This window comes from Enoplosus armatus, chromosome 14 (assembly GCF_043641665.1).
Source record: "Enoplosus armatus isolate fEnoArm2 chromosome 14, fEnoArm2.hap1, whole genome shotgun sequence".
NCBI lineage: Eukaryota > Metazoa > Chordata > Actinopteri > Centrarchiformes > Enoplosidae > Enoplosus > Enoplosus armatus.
Window position 1 is genome coordinate 5,950,625 of NC_092193.1, and position 19,021 is coordinate 5,969,645.

Sequence of the window (19,021 nt, forward strand, 5' to 3'; positions counted from 1 at the left end):
TCAAATGTGTGTGAAGAGGACTGAATCTCAGTATCAGTGATAATTTCTTCTTCTTTTAGTACTTTTTTTTTAATTTGACATGATTCTGCATTTGCAAACACGTATTTGTGTTGAAATCACATTCATTTCATTTCCACGACGTTGTGTCCATCTCTGCCGCCATTTTCCAGGTTTTTTGCAAAGTGAGGTGTGGACTTTAACGTCCCATGATATTTAGTATTTCATCCACAGAGTGAAGTGGCTTCAGGTGAGCGATTATACTGAGTCATAGTGCACACGGACCTCTAGCTTACACCACAACTCTCTAAAACAGACCTTAAGATTCTGATTTATTATGTACAGTTCATCAGAAACAATTTAACAATTTGGCAAAAAAAACCCTCACAAACATTTGGCACAGAAAGTCAGCAATAAATATATTCAGATATGCATCTTAAAAACAGCGGGTGGGTCATCGGACATCAACAACAGAAACAAACAGTGTTCAGAGAGTGAGATGATCAGAGTGTTTACATCAGGTCACAGTTAACAACCAGAGTGAAGAGACCTAAACCACCATCTGACTTTACCACCTTAAATCAGACCAGTTAGTATTTACATATGTACTTGTTTGATTTGTCTCACTTAATGCCACGTGTGTTTACTCTCTAATAAGGAAAACTGCTGTAAAGTCAGTGACTTTTCTGTGACTGAGAACTTCCTGTTTCTTCGTTGTGGTGATGCATTAAGCTCCACCTGTTTGGCACTCACAAGGAAGGTAAAACAAACACCAGTGATGGTTTGTAACAACAATTTGGTCCACATCATCATCATCATCATCATCATCATCATCATCAGTAGTGATAAACTTTGAGTCCTTTAAAGACATTTAAAATATATATATATATTCAAGTTCTTCACAGTGCCGCAAAACATTTTGGACAAACAAATTGAGGTTGTATGAACAGATTTTTGGACCCGTTCAGAAGAGGAATGTCACATTTTCAAATCCTCACACCAGGTGTTTACCAATGGGCTCTGTGCTGGGACGACGTGGTGCACTCTGGGTAATGTAGTTCACAGAGACTTGTGCTTCCCCAGCAGGCAGAGGCTGAGGCACTGCAGCAGGCCCTTCATCCACAGACAGTGAGCCAGGAACAGCAGCAGCAGGCAGGCGCCGGCCGAGCAGTACACGCCGATCACCGTGCTCTCCTCCGGCAGGAAACACTTGGACAGAGCGTAACTGCTGGGCGACACCGACGCCTGAGGGGGGACAGGAGGGGGGAAGCAAATGGGTTAGAGGTGATAATCAGCGTTAATATCAGCGGACGTTGCTGCTCAGCCACCAGGGGGCCTCAGAAAACAGAAGATGTGAACTCTGATTTGGTTACTTGCAGCATATTTTTTTACCTTAATTTGACTTATTTATTTAAAGATGCAATAACACGATTTAAGGGTGCTATTTGAAAATGTTGAATCCTTACAGATTCTGGAGGCGCTAGCGCATATTTCCAGAAACAAATCTCACCACAGGGTCCATTTAGTAGCTGTTCTGGAGCTTTCAATTATATTTATTGTTGATCTTCATGTCGCAAAATGGACAAGAAGTCCTTAAAGTGCAAACACATCAAAACTACTCATTATGCAGAATGGCCCAGAATAATTGTATTATATTATAGTAGTATAATTATTAATGCATTAATGCATGTATCGATTTAATGTTGCAGTTGGTACAGATGGGGCTGGTTTGAACTGCTTTATATAGTGCCGGGCCGTTTAATCTATAACAATACATCAGAATTTATTTGTTTATTTATTATATTTTGTATTAATAATCTGAATCTGCAAAGTAACCAAAGCTTTAACATAAATGTAGTGCAGCAAAGCGTACAATATGTCCCCAATATTGTAGTGGAGTAGAAGTATTAAGTAGCATAAAATAGAAATGCTCAGGTGAAGTACAAGTACCTCAAAATTGTACTTAAATACAGAACTTGAGTAAATGTACTTAGTTAAATTAAACAGCTAAACAATGAGAGATTAGGGTGATAATTCTCTGCAGGTTCGTCACCATGAGAAAAGCTCCTTTCACATCATTAAACTTTATTACCATAACAATATTGATTATAGCACAAAGAATGGACTCATGTTGTTGTTGATGTTTACATCATCTCTTAATTAATAAACAACTCATGTCGGAGCAGAACTGGAGGCTGTTTCTACTCACCAGGATGAAGCTGGGGTTGTTTCTGTTCCTCCAGCTGAAGGACGGCACGCTGATCTCTGGGTACTTGTTGTCATGGAGAACCTCACATCCGCTGTGGGTGTGTCCGCTCAGGATGAGGCGGGGCTTAAACCACTGCAGCAGCTGAGGAGAGAGAAAAGCCCACATCTACCTCAGAGACCGGTTGCTGCTCGCTTACATCACCAGTTTCATCATCATCATCATCATCTTGCTGCTTCTGCACGGGACTATGTCTGACAGCAGACTGTCGTACTGTATTTTAATTGGATGGAACCGCTTCAGAAGAGATCCGTGCAGAGGCGGTGTGATGCGACTGCAGAGTACTCACCCTCTGTGAGGCCTCTTTAGACAGCACGTCATACTTCTCTCTGAACAGCAGGTGTCGCTCTTCAGGCGGCGCAGCGTCCAGGCCCGTGCAGCCGGCATCGCTCACTCTGTACAGAGGATAGTGCTGGAGAACAGGGGAGACATGATGATGACCACCTCCTCAGCGTCTTTATCACCTTTAGTTTTAAATTATCTTTTGCAATTTTGATAACTCAAATAAGACAAAAACAGAGAAGATTAACAGGAGTTCATGTGCAGCAAAGATCATGAGAAGGTCAAGTCCAAATATTGTGCTACAACAACAAACATGCAGCCAAGAAATTGTTGAAAAAATGGCCCAAAACTTAATTAACACGTGTGCTGAAGCAATAAATCATATAATAAATTAGTGGTAGTGGTATTTCTGGTTCAAGATTCTCAAATGTGACGATTTGCTGTTTTTTTCTGGTTTATATGATTGTAAACTGTGATATCTATTTTCTAACATTTTAAAGACCAAAGGATTAATCAGGTAAATGACAAAATAATCGACAGACAAATAATCAGTAGAGCTGGCCGATTCAGCCAGTTTCTGTTTCTGTAACTCCTGTCAGTTTTCCCCCTTTCCTCCCTGATAAGTAGCTTTAAAACATATATATTGTTAAAATATATATATTTTACAATTATATTCTGCATCAGCTTTTTCCAGTATTACAGGAAGATGTTTACACTTAATATTCAAATATTCAAACTCAAGACCAACGATGTTTTAAAGGCTGAAGTATTCCATCAAAATGATTATATATTCTAGATCATTTTATACACATTTCTCCTTCTTCAGCCCGACGTGTTTGTTATCTTTAGAAACTTTAGGATCTTCAGTAAGATTTTAAATGATCAGCAGTATTTGGATGCAGCATTGAGTTTGTACTGTCAGAGGGGTTTAACCTCTCAGGGCTGCAGCTAACAGATCATTTCATTGATCTTTACAATTAATTTCAGATTAATCCGTTAATTGTTCGGTCTATAACTGTCAGATAAATAACGTTATGTCTCAGTTGGCAGGGTAGGTCGTCCAACAATCGTAGGCTTTGTGGTTCAATCAGAGGCCTCTCCTGTCCACATGTGAGCTTGAGCAAGAGGCTCCCAATGTGCGCTTATATAAGGGTTGAAATGTAAACAAAGGGACTTGATTTTCCATAACGTGAAACAGAGGGCTGCTGCAAACATTTACATTTGAGAAACCAGTTAATGTTTGTGTTCAACTTTTTACTTGAGAAATTAGTTCAGTTGCTTGAATTGTCTTTGCCTCATTATCTGTCAATTGAATATTTGTTTAAAGGGTGGGTTTGGAGATGCTGAAGTCTGTCTTTATACAATATTCACATGCTGTACGCTGAAACAGTCACTGGTCCCTGTAATCATTCCTCAAGTTTTGAAAGATATATAAAGTTTTGCTGAAGATAATATTTCCTCTTCAGGCTTTAGTGTTTCCCTCTTCCTGTGACTGTCCCAAGGAAACTCAGCTGGGAGAGAAGGGAATTGTGAACTCAAAAGTCAGTAACTTTGGAAACCCAACAGAGTGAAAGAGTCACTTTGAGGCCAACAGGAACAATTATATTGACCAATAATCTTTCACTGTACATATCAGTTTGTAAGTATTGTATAAGACAGACTACAAACGTGTCCTCTAATCTAATGTTTTGTGCAGTGTGATGAAGAGTGAGTTGAGCCTTTCAGACAGAGAAGAGTGCACATACAGAAGGCACTTGCAGTTTACCTGTAACATGATGGGGGGTGTGGGAGGATAGAGCTGTGAGCCCTCACAGCTGTCCATCACTCCGCTGCCCGACTGTGAGTTCTGCAGAAAAGACAACATAAAGAATTCATCGTCTGTCTTGTCCACAAGCTTGCAACACGTCCTCAAACATCAGCCGACGTTTTTATGTCATATTCTCTCCACTCCTTCTGTTTCGAGAAGATCCGCGCTGTTCGCAATCAGACGCTGCACTTTTAATGTGCTTTTAAAATTACTGCATGTGTAAAAAGAACCAAACACCTACTAAGTGCAACTGAGCTTTGGATATTATTGTGTTTTTTCCCTCTTCCTCGACTTGACTTGAGTCTTTTAGACTTCATGAGCGCCGGCAGCACAGTGTGCTCGAGGTGCTGACGGTGTGAAAGTGTGCTACCATCTTCCAGAAATGTTCCTCCCACCTGAAGAGAACAGTTGAGGTCTCTGGAGAGTTTGATCAGCTCCTTCTCCACCGACTGGCAGATGGGACAGCCGTCGCCGTGCAGGGCCACGCTGTTCACCAGCAGGAAACTGAGGAGGGAGGCATAAAAACTCTTCAGTATCGCTGGCATGAAATACAGAAGGGCTGCAGTGAGGCTGCAGAGATACATCATATCATAAAGTTTTTCATTCTGGGTGCTTTAAATGTACCTTCACACTAAATCTTGTATGGAGGAAACGCACAGCTGCAATGAACTCTTCTCAAAGAGGGTTTAAAGGTAGACTGTTGTACTTAAGACCAGCAGAGATGTAGCATTTTACAACAGTGCGACGCTACATCACTGCAGCGCAAGCAAGGTTATTTGTATGGCTGCAGTTGCTGTTTAGTATGAATCCCACCATAACAACATTCAACATGGTCTCTTCTCATCGAAGCGTTGTGATATTTGTTACAAATTATGTATTTACTGTATTTTACAATAAAGGGATCAAAATCATTTATGGGCAGTATTGTGAAAATACCTCTCTTTATATTGGAGTTTAATACGAAATACTTTCATCATAAATATGCAGTTTTGTAATAAATATTTGGTTCCAGTTCACTAGCTTTTTGCGCAGGTTAAATGTGTGTAATGAAGGAAATTTTTATATTCTATTCCTTTCTTTTTTTTCTATATAATCTGTGTATAAATAACTATGTAATTTTCTGTTGTTTTTTTGTTCATAATAGTAATCTCACTAGACTCTATATTGGAGTCCTCAGACACCTTATTCTTAAATAAAGTGAAAGAAATGATAGAATATTAGAATAAAAGAATATTTCAGCCTTAAATAGTAAAAAGCACTAAGGTCACTGCAGCAGAATTGATAAATATATGATGAATATTTTGGTTCATTTGTAATGCAAACTAAATGAAATATTTGTACTTTGGCAGATGTGTTTGCTGGTTTCAGGAGGATCAGGACTTAACAAACATAGATGACTTGATAAGGAGATTATTTGCAGTGCTTGCTGTATGTAGATCCACGTTGATGTCAAACACAGTGTGAAAATAAGAATATAATCTCAACTGTTCTCATTTGTGCCCCCATTAGCAGATATTTAAGATCTCTGGGCCACTTTACTTTCTGTTGTCTTGTTTAAAAGCCCTTTTGTTTGGCGCAGACTGACTCAGGGGATTAAACCTGTGACCTTGCAGCCTGCGGAGTCACATTCCTGCAGCTGCAGGTTATCATGTACGTTGCCTCCTCCTGTCACTCACTTGACTCCCTTCTTGGTGACGATCCTGGTGGAGGAAGCGTTGAAGACCTTCTCGAAGCGCTGCAGCTTGAACCAGTCCATCCTGCAGGGAGACACAAAACGCACTCGTCACACCGCAACAAAAAACCTGCTGCTCAGTCTGTCACGTCTGCCTGTCATATGCTGTTACATAAGAGCTGTGCCATCTCACTTCCTGCTCGCACGAGTCAAATCAAAGCACACATGAGCTGCTGCGTGTCTACATGGTCCCACATTTCTGACTCGCAGGCATCAAACACTAAACTGTAGGATGATTTTTATGCATCTCGTTGTGTTTCCCTTTCGCTGCTTCTTCCCCTGAGAAATTAAGAACGACAGTTGGACACAATAAACGCAACAACTCTGCAATATAACGCAATCCAGTACAACACCACCACAAACATACTGGCTCAAACATTACCATAAAGGTGAACCAAGATCTCTCAGATATAATCATATCAAAGACTCCACAGGAGTGTTGTGTGTTAGGTTGCTTTATATTGTGTAGGTGCTTCTTTCAGCTCTGTGGTGTTTTTCTTGTGACTTTCTCAATTAATGTTCGATGTAATATACCAAAAACTAATCATCTATTATTCTTAATTCAGTTTACCAAGTGTCTTAATTGCTATGTTATTTTTTGATTATAATACTAATCTCATTACAGAACTCTATAAAAAATGATTACATCGGATGTAAAGACACTTGTAAGTGTGATGTAGGAACAACATACTGTACCAAGGGACATCAAACTGCTTTAAATGTCATAAACTTTGTTATAAACTAAGAAAAACAACAAAATCAATCTCATAAGAAAGTACACTTTTCAGATGAGATTATTCTTTGACTTGGACTTCAAAGCCAAGACTTGTGACATGCAAAACAATGACTTTGTCCTAAACATTTGCCCAGAATAAGTCAAAATTAAAGATACTGAGTGTAAAAAACTCCTCGGGTCTACCATAAAAAGACCAGAAACAACAAGTCATTAGTCCGTCTCTCAATACTTTACGACTTCCCAACCCTGTCTGTGGCACTCAACCACAAGCCCATTAGTTCCTACTACAGCTAACAAGGCTCCTAAGACATAATTTTCTCAAACTGGGTCACAAATATATAATTTCATTTTTTAAAAAGGCTCAATCATGTCCTAAAACAGCTGGGCACTTTTAACAAACGCCACTCAAACTGGAGTAAATGCTGCATTTGTTAGGGACTATTTTCACCTGCGGATTAATACACATTTGGTGCTCCAGTGCGTATTTACAGCAGCAGGACGATGTATGTGGGATTGACTCTGAATAAACTACAGTGCCCACGTTCATTGTGAAGAAGTCTTTTGTCTTTTGATAGGATTTTGTTGACAATACGTAAAACATATCGACGGCTTTGTCCTTTAAAAATTCCCCAAATTCCTAAAAACAAAACATCAGACATGACCTCACTGTCCTCACAGGTACCTTTGGCCATGACTGCTTTCGCTGCGTCCGAGCCGTGTACGCAACATCTCAGTAAAATCCCTCCTAATTGGCTCATAAATATTCCCTCAAATGTTATGCAATGTGGAGTCCCTTTGTTGTAATTGTTTGCTAGCTGCGCAGTGTAATAGTATGAGGCTTTTTGGCAGCCGACACCCGTCTTCTCAAGTCAACACTTCTTGAGTTAAAGAGACACACAAATAGACATCTGTTATCAGATATTTCTGTAACTGGGGCAGTGAATAATAACACATCATACTGAGGTTGAACAAGAGACAAATAGTGAAATCAAAGTCCTTATTTTATTATGACTCTCTGCACAAAGTCCTTCCCTGAACCCCACACAGCTTTACCTAAAGCTGAGGTTGAACAACAAAGACAATAAGCCTGTAAAACCTGTACGTACTCGTAATGGAAACCGATGTCGTGATTTCCAACCAGTACAACCAGTTCTGTGTCCGTGGAGTGTCTGAACATCCTGTGGAAGCGGCGCACGTCGTCCTCCCAGTGCTGCAGAGGGAGAGAGAGAGACAACAGTAGCACAAACACACAGCTGAAGCAGGTTTCAGTACAGGCCTTTAATAAGACAGAGCTCCCCCTGGGAAGCTCATGAGAGTTAATGGGGTCTCTGAGGGTCACCCAGCAGCCCCCACGGGTGGCTGCTTTGATTCAGACTCCAGATTCAATTTTGCACCTGCAGGGGCCGAAGCCGCACACAGTCTTCTGTGTGTTTACATGATGTTTTTCACACTGATGTGTCTCTAAATGGCTCCCTGATGACGACTTTTATTAATCAATTAATCTTTGAAGTCATTTATCGGGCAAAAATATCAAACACTTGCTGGTTTTAGCTCCTAAAATATGCAGATTTGCTTCTTTTTTATTTTTTATATCATTTTAAATATTTATATATTTGGGTCTTCAGAAAAGTGCGTGTTTTGTCCGACTATTGGTCGGACAAAACACGTCCCTTTGGGTTTTAAGAAATTGTGATCGTTACTTATAGATCAAACAATTAATCACAACAAAAATAATCATTAGTTGCAGCCCTACTTTTAGTCTCGTTTCTCTTTCTGCAAATTCAAAGCTCTAAAATTCTCCAAGAGGAAGCCTGAAACAATTAAGTCAATTATCTGTAATTTAAATGATCAATGAATCGTTAAAGTGCCAAATATTGCATCATTTTGAAAAGAATATGTCTGGGTTTTTCAGACAGAACAAGTCATTTGAAGATGTGGCTTTGATGAATCAATAAATCAAGAAAATAACTGACAGATTAATCGACAATGACAGCCGTATTTCAGACAAGACAAGCACTTTCAAGACGTCATCTTGGGTTCTGGGAACTGTTGACTGGAATTTTTCACTATTTTCTTACATGTAAACCAAACAATGAACTGAGTAGTTACGAAAATAATCAATAGATTGATCCATAATAAAAAACAATCTCTAGTTGCAGACCTACTGTAGTTTCAGTGTTCTGCAAATTCAAAGATTTGAGTGCATCCTCTTGCAGAAAGTCTGCAGAATACAAATGACAGAAGAGTTGCCAACCAAGTGTGACGATGAGTGAGGAAGCTGACGTGGGAACGTAGATTAGTGGAGATTTTACAGTCTGCAAGCTCTGTTTCCTTTTTTTAATGAGGCTTTGCTCTGTGCTGCACTTGTCCAACACTCTCTTCTTTCTTCTATCTGGCTTGATGGATGGATCCAGTAATAGATGAATTCCCAGGGGATTTGTTTCTTTCTTAAAGCAGGATGGATGTACCATGGAGGGCTGAGAGGCTGCAGCTGATGCTGATGCTGTTGTTGGTGTTTTCCTCAAAACCTGCAGCCTCTCGGGCCTGGATGGTACAAGATGATGATGATGATGATGATGATGATGATGATGATGACCGGAGAGTACCGGCCTCTGCTCTGCATCCACATACTGTTCTCTCACAAGCATCACCACCACCATCATCATCCTCATAAGCACTGTGGGTTTGCAGACAAAGCAAGAAGGAAAATAAAGGGCTCTACGTTACCTTCTGCGAGCTCCACTTGCCTTCGTCGAAGATATCCCCGAGAATAAACACTATTTCGGGCCTGAGCAGCCACAGAGCGGTCTGGAAAGCCCTCTCCATCTGCCATTCCCTGCGCGTTTGGAGACAACAAGTAAGCGTTAGCTCTATTTGTTGTTTTTGTTTACAAATGACAGACGGATGTATAGATGGAGGACTGGTGATGGATTGCTGTAAAAGAAAAGAAAAAAAGGAAAATGACATTACCTCCTCAGCTTGTCGAACCAGTGTCCCCCGACGGCTCCGAGGAGGTGGGTGTCCGACAGCACCATAGCGCGGACCGTTGAGTCCATCGGCCGGCCGTCGATGCCCTCTCCGCCCCGTGCATGGCTGATCTTCGGCCAGGCGCACTTGAGGATGGTCGGGAAGTAGATGAGATACTCGCAGAAGAAGAAAGCGCCGCCGACCACGAGAATCAGCAGCACCGCAACCATCCATCTGACGCTAAACCTCGGCATTTCTTTGTTATTCGTCGTTTGGGATGCCCTGAACTGGCGCACTGGCGGTGATGGAGCGGTCCATGAGGCATCTTCCCCGACTGTTTAGGTCTCCAGCCGAGTGATGCTCATGGCAAGTTGCTCTGAGGCTGCGCCGGATACACACAAAAAAACCCCGTGTCGAGTCCAGGTGATTTAAAACGTACGATTAAAAAAAAAGTTTAAATTGTCCTCTGCTTGTGGTGAGACAACCGAGAGGACAGCAGCCTGCCGCTGTGGAGAAATCTCGGCTCCGCTCAGCTCCTCATCATCAAGCTACAAACATTTCCGGTGGGTGTAGATTTTCAAAATAAAACGTCAAAGGCGATCATGTACAGTAAGGATCACATCAAAGTCATGTGTTTTTGGGTAATGGCGGAATGTAATGGCAGATAACGGCATTTAGCGTTTAAAGCTGTAAAATAAACATTGTTGTGGCCAATAGTCGAGAAAGTATTCTGGTTGAAAATGTTAAAAGTAAAAGTGTAGCCGAAGAGGTATTTAGCTTAAGACGATTTACGGTTTGTTAAGAAGAAATGCGATACATGTATACTCGTGTAAATCCTTTAGGCCTCTCTTCTTTTTTTTAATCTGAACTGTCACTTTTGTGTTTAACTCACGAAGTAACACATTATTTTATTCAAACGTAGCAGATTTAACTCAACGTAAAAGCATTAGCGGCTAACTTCCGGTGTTTTTCTTGCTAACACCTGCTAGCTTGACGGCTGTGTTTTTGAGCGTATGTGTGTGCGCGTGGGGGCGAGGAGCGGCGGAGGGGGTGTTCAGCACGAGAGACTCAAAAACTCTTGAACTAAAAGTTGTTTTACAAAAAGGTTATCAGTCATGAAAGTTATCAGTCTGTAAACTACACAACTATTGATAAATACTGATCAGTGACGAGAAAGCCTGGCTCCTGTCCACACAAACACAAATACAAACAGATGGAAAGGAGCCAACAACTATGGGACAAATGAGATTAAGTGATTAGGAGCAGAAATCTGATCACCAGGAGACTTGCTTGTGTGCTCAGCTCTGGAAACTAGAACCAGTGAGGAGTTTGATTCACACAGTAAACGGCTCGAACAAGATGGCTCTAATTGTGGCCTCAGAGTTCCTGCTAAACCAGTTGGTTCACAAGAGCCAGGTTATACTCACACATGCAAAGATGAGGAGGAAATTTACGCCCATTCACTCCAGTCCTGTCTTCGCCCTGACACAAAAACATTTGTTCCAGCAGCTGGTATTCGGTGCAAGATTTGGGCTCATCCCTCTGTACCCATTTGTTCCCAGCACGTGTGTCTCTTGATATAAACTAACATTGTAAGAGATTGGTGAGGGCTCAAAGTGCAAATTGCAAAAGAACAAAGGGAGATGGATGTTTCAGATACAGTTTGAATGGTAAAAATCCCTTCAGCCACTCTACAAGGACTATAACATCAATTAGACCATAAGCTGTAGGTGGGTGATATCAACATACTGACACAGAACATAAAACCCTTGAAATGTCTCCTTATTGTGTCAAATTAAGAGGATATTAAGCTGGGGAACATTGGTACGCTCCCCAAAATTTGACTCGTGCAGAATGAGGAAGCTGCAGCTGTGAAAAAGTAGAGCAGCACAGCAGCACAGAGGGGAGCTGACGCACAACAGAGCGATTAAAGGGAGAGGCATCTCAGTTTTCAGACTTCTGATTTGATTTCCATCATGAATGGACATTTTTGTCTCTAAAAACCAAAAGGGTGGAGACTCATAACTCCACTTTTCCCCACTGACAAACAGACTTTGACAACATGAAGAACATTTGCCTTGAATTGTAAAACGGCCCTCAAATGCACAACTTAGTTTTGAAGCCTGAAACTGATTAACAAAGCTGCCCAGTATGACTCCTCGCATCGCAGGAGAAAGCATTCAAGAGTACCAACAAAACCCACACCAACGAGCTGAATTTCTAATTTGGAGATACTCTCTTTTGAAACAACCAAGAAACACAATTCACGGTCTTTTATATTACAAATCCTGCTTTCATTCACTGTCAGGGTCTTAGCCACTATTGAGGACACACAGGGCGTGTACTCAGTAGGTTCTCTGGGAATTTGGAGGTGGTCAGCAACCTTGGAGAGAGGGGGGGGTCCTATAATGTAATAAAAAAACTGCACAATATTTATTTTTAGGCTAGTATTCAGTATTTAATTCCTGTCAGCGTTGGGAGGGCTTTAAAACACCATTTAAACCTTCATGTTGTCATGCAAAATTGTCTCCTAAAATACTCTTTTCCTTTCAAGGCAGTGGCCAAGATTTTAGTCCAAAGACCGACTGAAAAGCTGGGAGAGCGACGGGAGCAACAGGAGCGACGGGCTGCTGTTCATGGTGAATGTGACGTGTCTTCAGAGCACAACTGTGCAGCCTGAGAAGAGAATGTAAATTACACACAGAGCTGCAGAGACTGACGACTAATTTGTCCGTGAACGCAGCGTGCTCTTTAGCCCCAAGCATGGGTCAAACTCCAAACACACTAGATCTTACATTTCCCATAAAGCAACTCAATGGTGTCTTTCATTTCATTCTTTTTTTCCAGTTTTTATTGACGAACATTTTTCACATTATATGGACAGTGAGCAAAAAGCAAATAAGAAACAAAAAAGCAGGCTAATATGAGGTCTTGGGATGACGAGTAAATCAAAGCATTTTTTACTGTGTAAAATTTAAAACATTGCACATTGTACATATAATCATTTTGTCTCATCTGTCTCATGCCCACTGTTTTTCTCCCAATTCTTTTTGGAGTCGTATGGAGTAGGTCATCTGCATAATGTCTTTCATTAGACCCCCACCGTGTCTTAAATGTCCACTTCTTTCAAACCCCACACCTTCATTCTGCAACACATTCTTTTCTGTTAAAAATGTGAGACTCAATCTCGAGATTCAACGTGAGGATGGACATGCTGTTCGAAAGCCTTCCCCACATGGTCAGGAATACAATTCTAATGGGGAAATAATAAAGACTAAATAAATAATTTCCTTATACAGCTGGGCACTGTATTTGTACCTCAAAAAGGAATAAATTGAGCATTTGTTGGGGACTATTTTGAGCAGCGGATTAATACACATTTGGTGCTCCAATGAGTATTTACAGCAGCGGGAAATGTTCGTGGGATTGACTCCAAATACCTGGATCAATTAATTGTTGGTTTTGGTCTTTTCATGGGATTTGCTGCCAAAAAGAAAAATACAGATCATCACTGGCCTTAATCCTTATCAAACACTAATTAATAATTTAACAAATCAAGTGGCTAAAACCCCAAATTTCCACAAAAATAACAGAGGAGGACATGACCCCAGTGTCCTTAACGGCCCTCTGTTCTTCAAATCTGCAGGAAACACTGATTCATGCATCCATTAACCTAACAAATGAAGGTGACAAAGAAGACATTTCCATATGAGTCAGGTTTGCATGTAAAAAAAACCCTGACACCCGACTCGTGTTGGTTGTCTGTGATACTGTGTCCAACCAGATTTGATTTATGTTAAATTAGTCTCACTGGTCAGCCTCCAGACACTCATTAGAAGCAGTATGTGCCGATGTTATGCAGTGTGTCGGAAGAAAAAATGTAACTGTAAGCTCCCCTTTCCTGAGCTCTGCCAACGCTGTTTCATCACAGGTGAATTTAAATGTGAGTGACTCAGCTCGCCTGTTGTTTGAAGGAATAAATAGTTTCCTCAGAAATGTGTGATAATGGATCTGAAGTGTAGAGCTTACAGTTTTTGCAGACTGTTTTTTTTTTTGTTTTTTTGTCTGAGTTATTTCAAGCTTAAAATTTAATTCAGGAGCAGATTGTCTGTCCAGGGGCATTAATTATTCACTGATTCTGTGTTACAATATTTATTTAAATTCAGTGTTAAGCTTGTAAAATTCATGGGGAAAGCTCTAAAACTGCATGAATGAATGAATTATGAAAATGAATGCATTAATTACAGGTTTAACACGAGTGGACATCAAAATGGAGCTAATCTTTCCTCCTCTAACTTTAAGTAATAATTTGACAGTTTAGGAAGTGAGCTTATTCGCTTTCTTGCCGAGAATTAGATGAGAAGAACAATACCACTCTCGTGTCTGTAAGGAAAATATGTAGCTGGAACGGTATAGCGGTAAGCTTAGCTTAGCATAAGACTGGAAACAGGGGGAAATGGCTATCGTGGCTCTAAACCTCTAATGCTCAATAATGAACTTATTCTGTACAAAAACCAAAGTGTGAAAATTACATGTTGTGGTTTTACGGGGAGTGGTTTGGCAAACAATTTCTTGGCCTGAATCAGTTGCCTGGCAACCAGCTGAGACTCCAGGAAGTTATTGCTCCCGTCCAAGACATAGTTTGGCAAAAACCTTGTTGGTTTTATAATTTGGTTTTATAACAAAACAAATTTCCTAAAATGTTGAACTATTCCTTTAATTTTTCCAAATTATCAAAAGTTAGTTAAAAAAAACAAACAGCCATGACAAAATTATCTTTCTATCAATAATGATGCATCTATGTTACAATGGGGTCTCCATATGCACAGTTTTTCTCAATACCCAGGTTGAACCAATTGCCTTTTCGTCCTTTATAGGCACTGGTGACTATTCTTGCCCAGCCATGTTCTCCCTGAAAAGAAAAGAAAACAAACATTATTTATTCTGCAATGAATGACTTAATTACAAATGACTTCTTAAAAATATGTAGTGAAGTGAAGTTGTTAGCTCCTGCTGATTTATGTCAGACTGAGAGCAGGCTGAGCAGGCAGGGTGTGTTGCAGGGAGAGAAAGAAAGAGACCAACCCAAAACTCCCCCCAGGAGTTCCTGACAATCCAGTATTCAGTCCCGTCCTCCGCCACACCCCAACCAGCCACAGACACAATGTGATTCGGCAAAGACAGGGGGTGAAACTCTGAGAAGATCCCTCCAGAGTATTCCTCCAGGCCCTCGGTGGCCATCAGGGCACAACTGAAAGACGGAGTGAAGAGAAGAAGTCCTTCAATCAGCTGCAGCAAAATCTTACACGTCTCCTTTTTTTTCGCTTGATCACTAAAATGTGATTATGAATCATAGAAAGAACATTTCTATGGGCTCAAATAAGGGTCTAAATCTAGACTTTTTTTCTTTGGCCGTGCTTTTGTCTGTAAAAGCAGGACCAACGTTTGTCCTTGTAACTTAAATGTTTGAGTTTCACACAGTTTTCTGCTCTGAGTCTGCAGTCAGATGTTCACAAAAGCAGTTTCAGTTTCCCCCTGTAGGGCCTTTGTATAACTTCCCCACTGACATACGTACCAATGTCACAAATTCTCAGTTCTTTTCATGGTTAGACATATTTTTTACTCATAAAATGTCTCATACAGTGTTTATAAATAGTGAGTTACAGTTACAGGTCAGCTTTTGAACTTCTCCATGTCACAATCCTATTAACTCTTATTTAAGCACAAACATTTCAAATGACAACTGATGAGTTTTTGAAAAGTTTGATCCAACACATCTGCAGGTATTAGAAAAGCAAATGGAAGACTTTTTAAGACCTTGTTAATACTGCATGGGATTAATTTAAAGACAATATAAAAGCTGTCGCAGACAGAACTTTACTAAGAGAATAACAGCTAATGTGAGACGTTAAATTATAAATGGACAGGATGAGGAAAAGAACATCAGTAAATGACATTTTAAAAAATGACATGAAGCTCAGTTGTGTTAATTAAAGTGAACACATGGTCAAATATATACCTCTGTATGTAAGATATAAGGTCAATACTTTAAATTAATATAGTTTACTGTATTTTAAGACTTATCTGAGTGAAATAAAATGATACTCAGTGCTGTTACGTTTCTCAAAGTTTTAAAAAGACAATTAAATATGTATCTACCGATAAAAACTTCACTATGATTAAGAATTACTCTGTGAAAAGTTTAGGCTGAATCTCTTACTTCACATGGAGGCTGTAGGTGGATGGATAATTTGAAATGACTGGGGAGGACTCTACCTGATGGGCCCGTTGGTGTAAATTTCAGCTTTCATCTCGTCTCTTCCAGAAACTTCTCCATAGTCTCCAACTTTCCACGCAGTGTAGTTCTTCACAACGGCACAGGATTCAGATGAGCATGTGCCGCACTGGTTAAACTGCTCACACTCTGAAACAAATGGAGAAGATTATTTATGATGATTTACATCGCAGTGCGACACTCATTTTACTATTCAATCCCATACAATTTCCATGAAGTAAAATGTTGAAAAACTGCAACCTACAATGTTAGTTACATTTCCCCAATAATACTTTTTAATACTAATAATTTTTTTCCCAAAACGACGATTTAAAGATATACCTGTCCTTAAACAAACAAACATTTTACAACACTACGGCAACGTCAGTCTGAAATATAGCAACACTTTTCCACTAAAATGGATATACACTATATGGCCAGAAATATATGGCCACCAAACCATTACACCCATACGAGACTGTTGAACCAAACCCGTGGGTTTCAATGCTGTCTGTTCTTCTAGGAAGACTTTCCAGGAAATTTTGGAATCAGGCTGCAGGGATTTGCTCCCATTTAGCCACAAGAGCATTAGTGAGTTAGTTGGCCACTGATGCTGAGCGATAAGACCTGGCTCGCAGTTGGTGTTCCAGTTCATCCTAAAGGTGTTGGATGAGGTTGAGTTCTGGGCTCTGTGCAGGCCTGTCAAGTCTTCCACACCAAACTGAGAAAAAACATTTCTTTATGGACCTGGCTTTGTGCACGGGGGTCTTGACATATTGAAAGAGGAAAGGACCTTCTCCAAAGTAAAAAGCACACTTTGGTATTGTATGCTGTAGCATTCAGATTTCCTTCATTGGAACTAAGGGGTCCAGGCCAAACAATGAAAATAGACAGCCCCAGACCATAAATACACAAACACAAATATTTTTGTCCATATTTAACAGCATGCAGACTGATCAGAGTCAAAAAAGATATAAATTGTATGTTTGTTACTTTGGTTTATGGCTTGGTAGTTGTTGCAGGTTTCGTCAGGAATGCCTCGCTGGTGTGCATAGGCGTAGACTTTCAGGTGATCTCCTCCATAACAAGAACCCGCCCTCCCACAGTCTATCACGTTCTGGACTGACAGGTAGGCCGACGGCCACGTTCCTCCACGCTTGATGTTGATGCGGTCTTAGAGGAAAGAATAACAAAACCAAATACTGACAAGTTGAAATGGTAAGCTCAGCCAGCAGGGTGGATGCTGCTCTCCATGCTCACTGCCACACTAATGTGATACTGTGTAGTCAATAAAAATAAAATATGCACATTATAATATCTATATAACATATTGTGTGAACAAACTGTGTAATAAACATATTCTAAATACACATAATAATATCAATCCCATCTTCTGTCCATCCCTCTATTCTTCTATCACATTCCCTCCCTTCTCCATCCTTCCCTCCGTTGCCGTGGTTACCAGCTAGTGCACTGGTGGCTCCCATGGCCCAGCAGGACCCACAGTACTGGGGGATGTGCTGGTTCCGTGTGACGCTCACATAATTCTTCCCCTTGATGTTCCTCCAGTCCCATGACAGAGGAAGGTCCGACACCTTCACATACTCACGTGGGCGGGCCTGCGTCCTGAAATAAGTAAAGGATGAAGCGCATGTGTAGCTGAAATCGTTAATACTATCAAGAGAAATCAGAACAGTCAGCCCTCTTAAGGAAGAACCACAGTAATCTTGTAATAAATATAGAAACATAGAGCAGAAACACATAATATCGCAGAAAAGTCAGATTTCAATTATACATATCCATAAGAGATTATCTTCATTTACAGCTGTAACTGTCAAGTTAATAGAGTCACAAAATCACAAAGCCATTAAGTACATTTAATCAAATTAATTTGCTTTAAATGAGTACCCTTAACTGCCAAATCTTGTACAATTAGAGGTAATCAGTCAGGAATCATCTAAAGGACTTTTGATTAATTTAATGAGTCATTGATAATAATTACAATGCATGCCATGCAGAAAAAGCATGAAAAATTGCCTCCATGAATTTTGTGCCTCTACGAATCAATAAATCCTACAAGAATCCCTATGACAACCCTAATGGCATTTGTATTAAGTAGTCCTGATGATTGTGTAATAGAGAAGTTGGACATTTCAGAGATAACATACTGTGCTGTGGTTTATAACGATATAACGTGAGTAGTGATGATAATAGTGATGTCTAATAATAATAATAATAATATACATTACAATATGGATGGAGAACCATCCCAAGTTAATGAAGCTAGCTACCAGCGTTACATTACACCAGAGCGAGTTACTATTAACTATACTAGATTACTATAAACTCACTACTGACTACTATATAAGCCTATGGAATATTTAAACTGTACTTATATAGCGTTACTTGCAAACAGCTTGTAAGAAACACAGATAATATCCAAAGTAGCGTCGCTGTTAGCGTTAATATAACGCTAAGCTACTTCTTAAGAGTGTAACGTTAATGTTAAATGTCCAAATCACCGCTGAGGAGTAACGTTAGTCCACTCAGAGGTAAACGACCAAAGTCCAAAACATTACACTCAGAAGAAAATGTACGTTTTCTCGTCACTTACTGGACAGAGTCTGGTCTGTCGTCTCTGAAGGGTTTGTAACATGGCTCAGATAAGAGACTGGAAGAGCTACTTTGCAATGAAAATGATGCTAAACAAAACAGCAGCGGTACAGTTACTGAAGGCGCCATGTTGGCTCCGCCTCCCTCATCTGACGCACACACAGAGCGCCCCCTGTCGGCTGCTGTTACCACGACAACCTCCCGTGACCACCATCACATGGGCTGTTCAGTACTGTGATATTAAATTCAATATACATGAGGATGCTTTTATGACAGGAGGCTATAACTGTAAATGTATATGACGTCCATAAAGTTTCTTTAATTGAAAAACTTTATCGAACAATACG

General features: G+C 40.2%; 2 protein-coding genes across 4 annotated transcripts; both read right to left on the bottom strand.

Annotated features, from left to right (window-relative positions):
- Positions 1-390: 390 nt before the first annotated feature.
- mppe1 (metallophosphoesterase 1) lies at positions 391-10,156 on the bottom strand. Of its 3 annotated transcripts, none has more exons than XM_070919295.1 (9): positions 9,791-10,156; positions 9,548-9,656; positions 7,927-8,030; positions 6,029-6,109; positions 4,748-4,856; positions 4,311-4,391; positions 2,553-2,675; positions 2,207-2,347; positions 391-1,242 (listed from the first exon to the last, which is right to left on the bottom strand). In XM_070919295.1, the coding sequence occupies exons 1-9, from the start codon at positions 10,039-10,041 to the stop codon at positions 1,057-1,059; spliced, it is 1,185 nt and encodes a 394-aa protein (XP_070775396.1). In that variant the 5' UTR covers positions 10,042-10,156; the 3' UTR covers positions 391-1,056. The 3 variants fall into 3 exon arrangements, with proteins under 3 accessions (XP_070775396.1, XP_070775397.1, XP_070775398.1); XM_070919296.1 differs by having other exon boundaries at positions 4,311-4,360; positions 4,732-4,856; XM_070919297.1 differs by lacking the exon at positions 4,311-4,391.
- A 4,332-nt stretch (positions 10,157-14,488) lies between these two features.
- On the bottom strand, positions 14,489-18,803 carry LOC139296590 (cathepsin Z). Its single transcript, XM_070919044.1, has 6 exons — positions 18,676-18,803; positions 17,524-17,687; positions 17,055-17,234; positions 16,064-16,211; positions 14,873-15,038; positions 14,489-14,699 (listed from the first exon to the last, which is right to left on the bottom strand). Exons 1-6 carry the CDS (start codon positions 18,801-18,803, stop codon positions 14,586-14,588), a joined length of 900 nt encoding a protein of 299 aa, XP_070775145.1. The 3' UTR covers positions 14,489-14,585.
- Between the last annotated feature and the right edge of the window lie 218 nt (positions 18,804-19,021).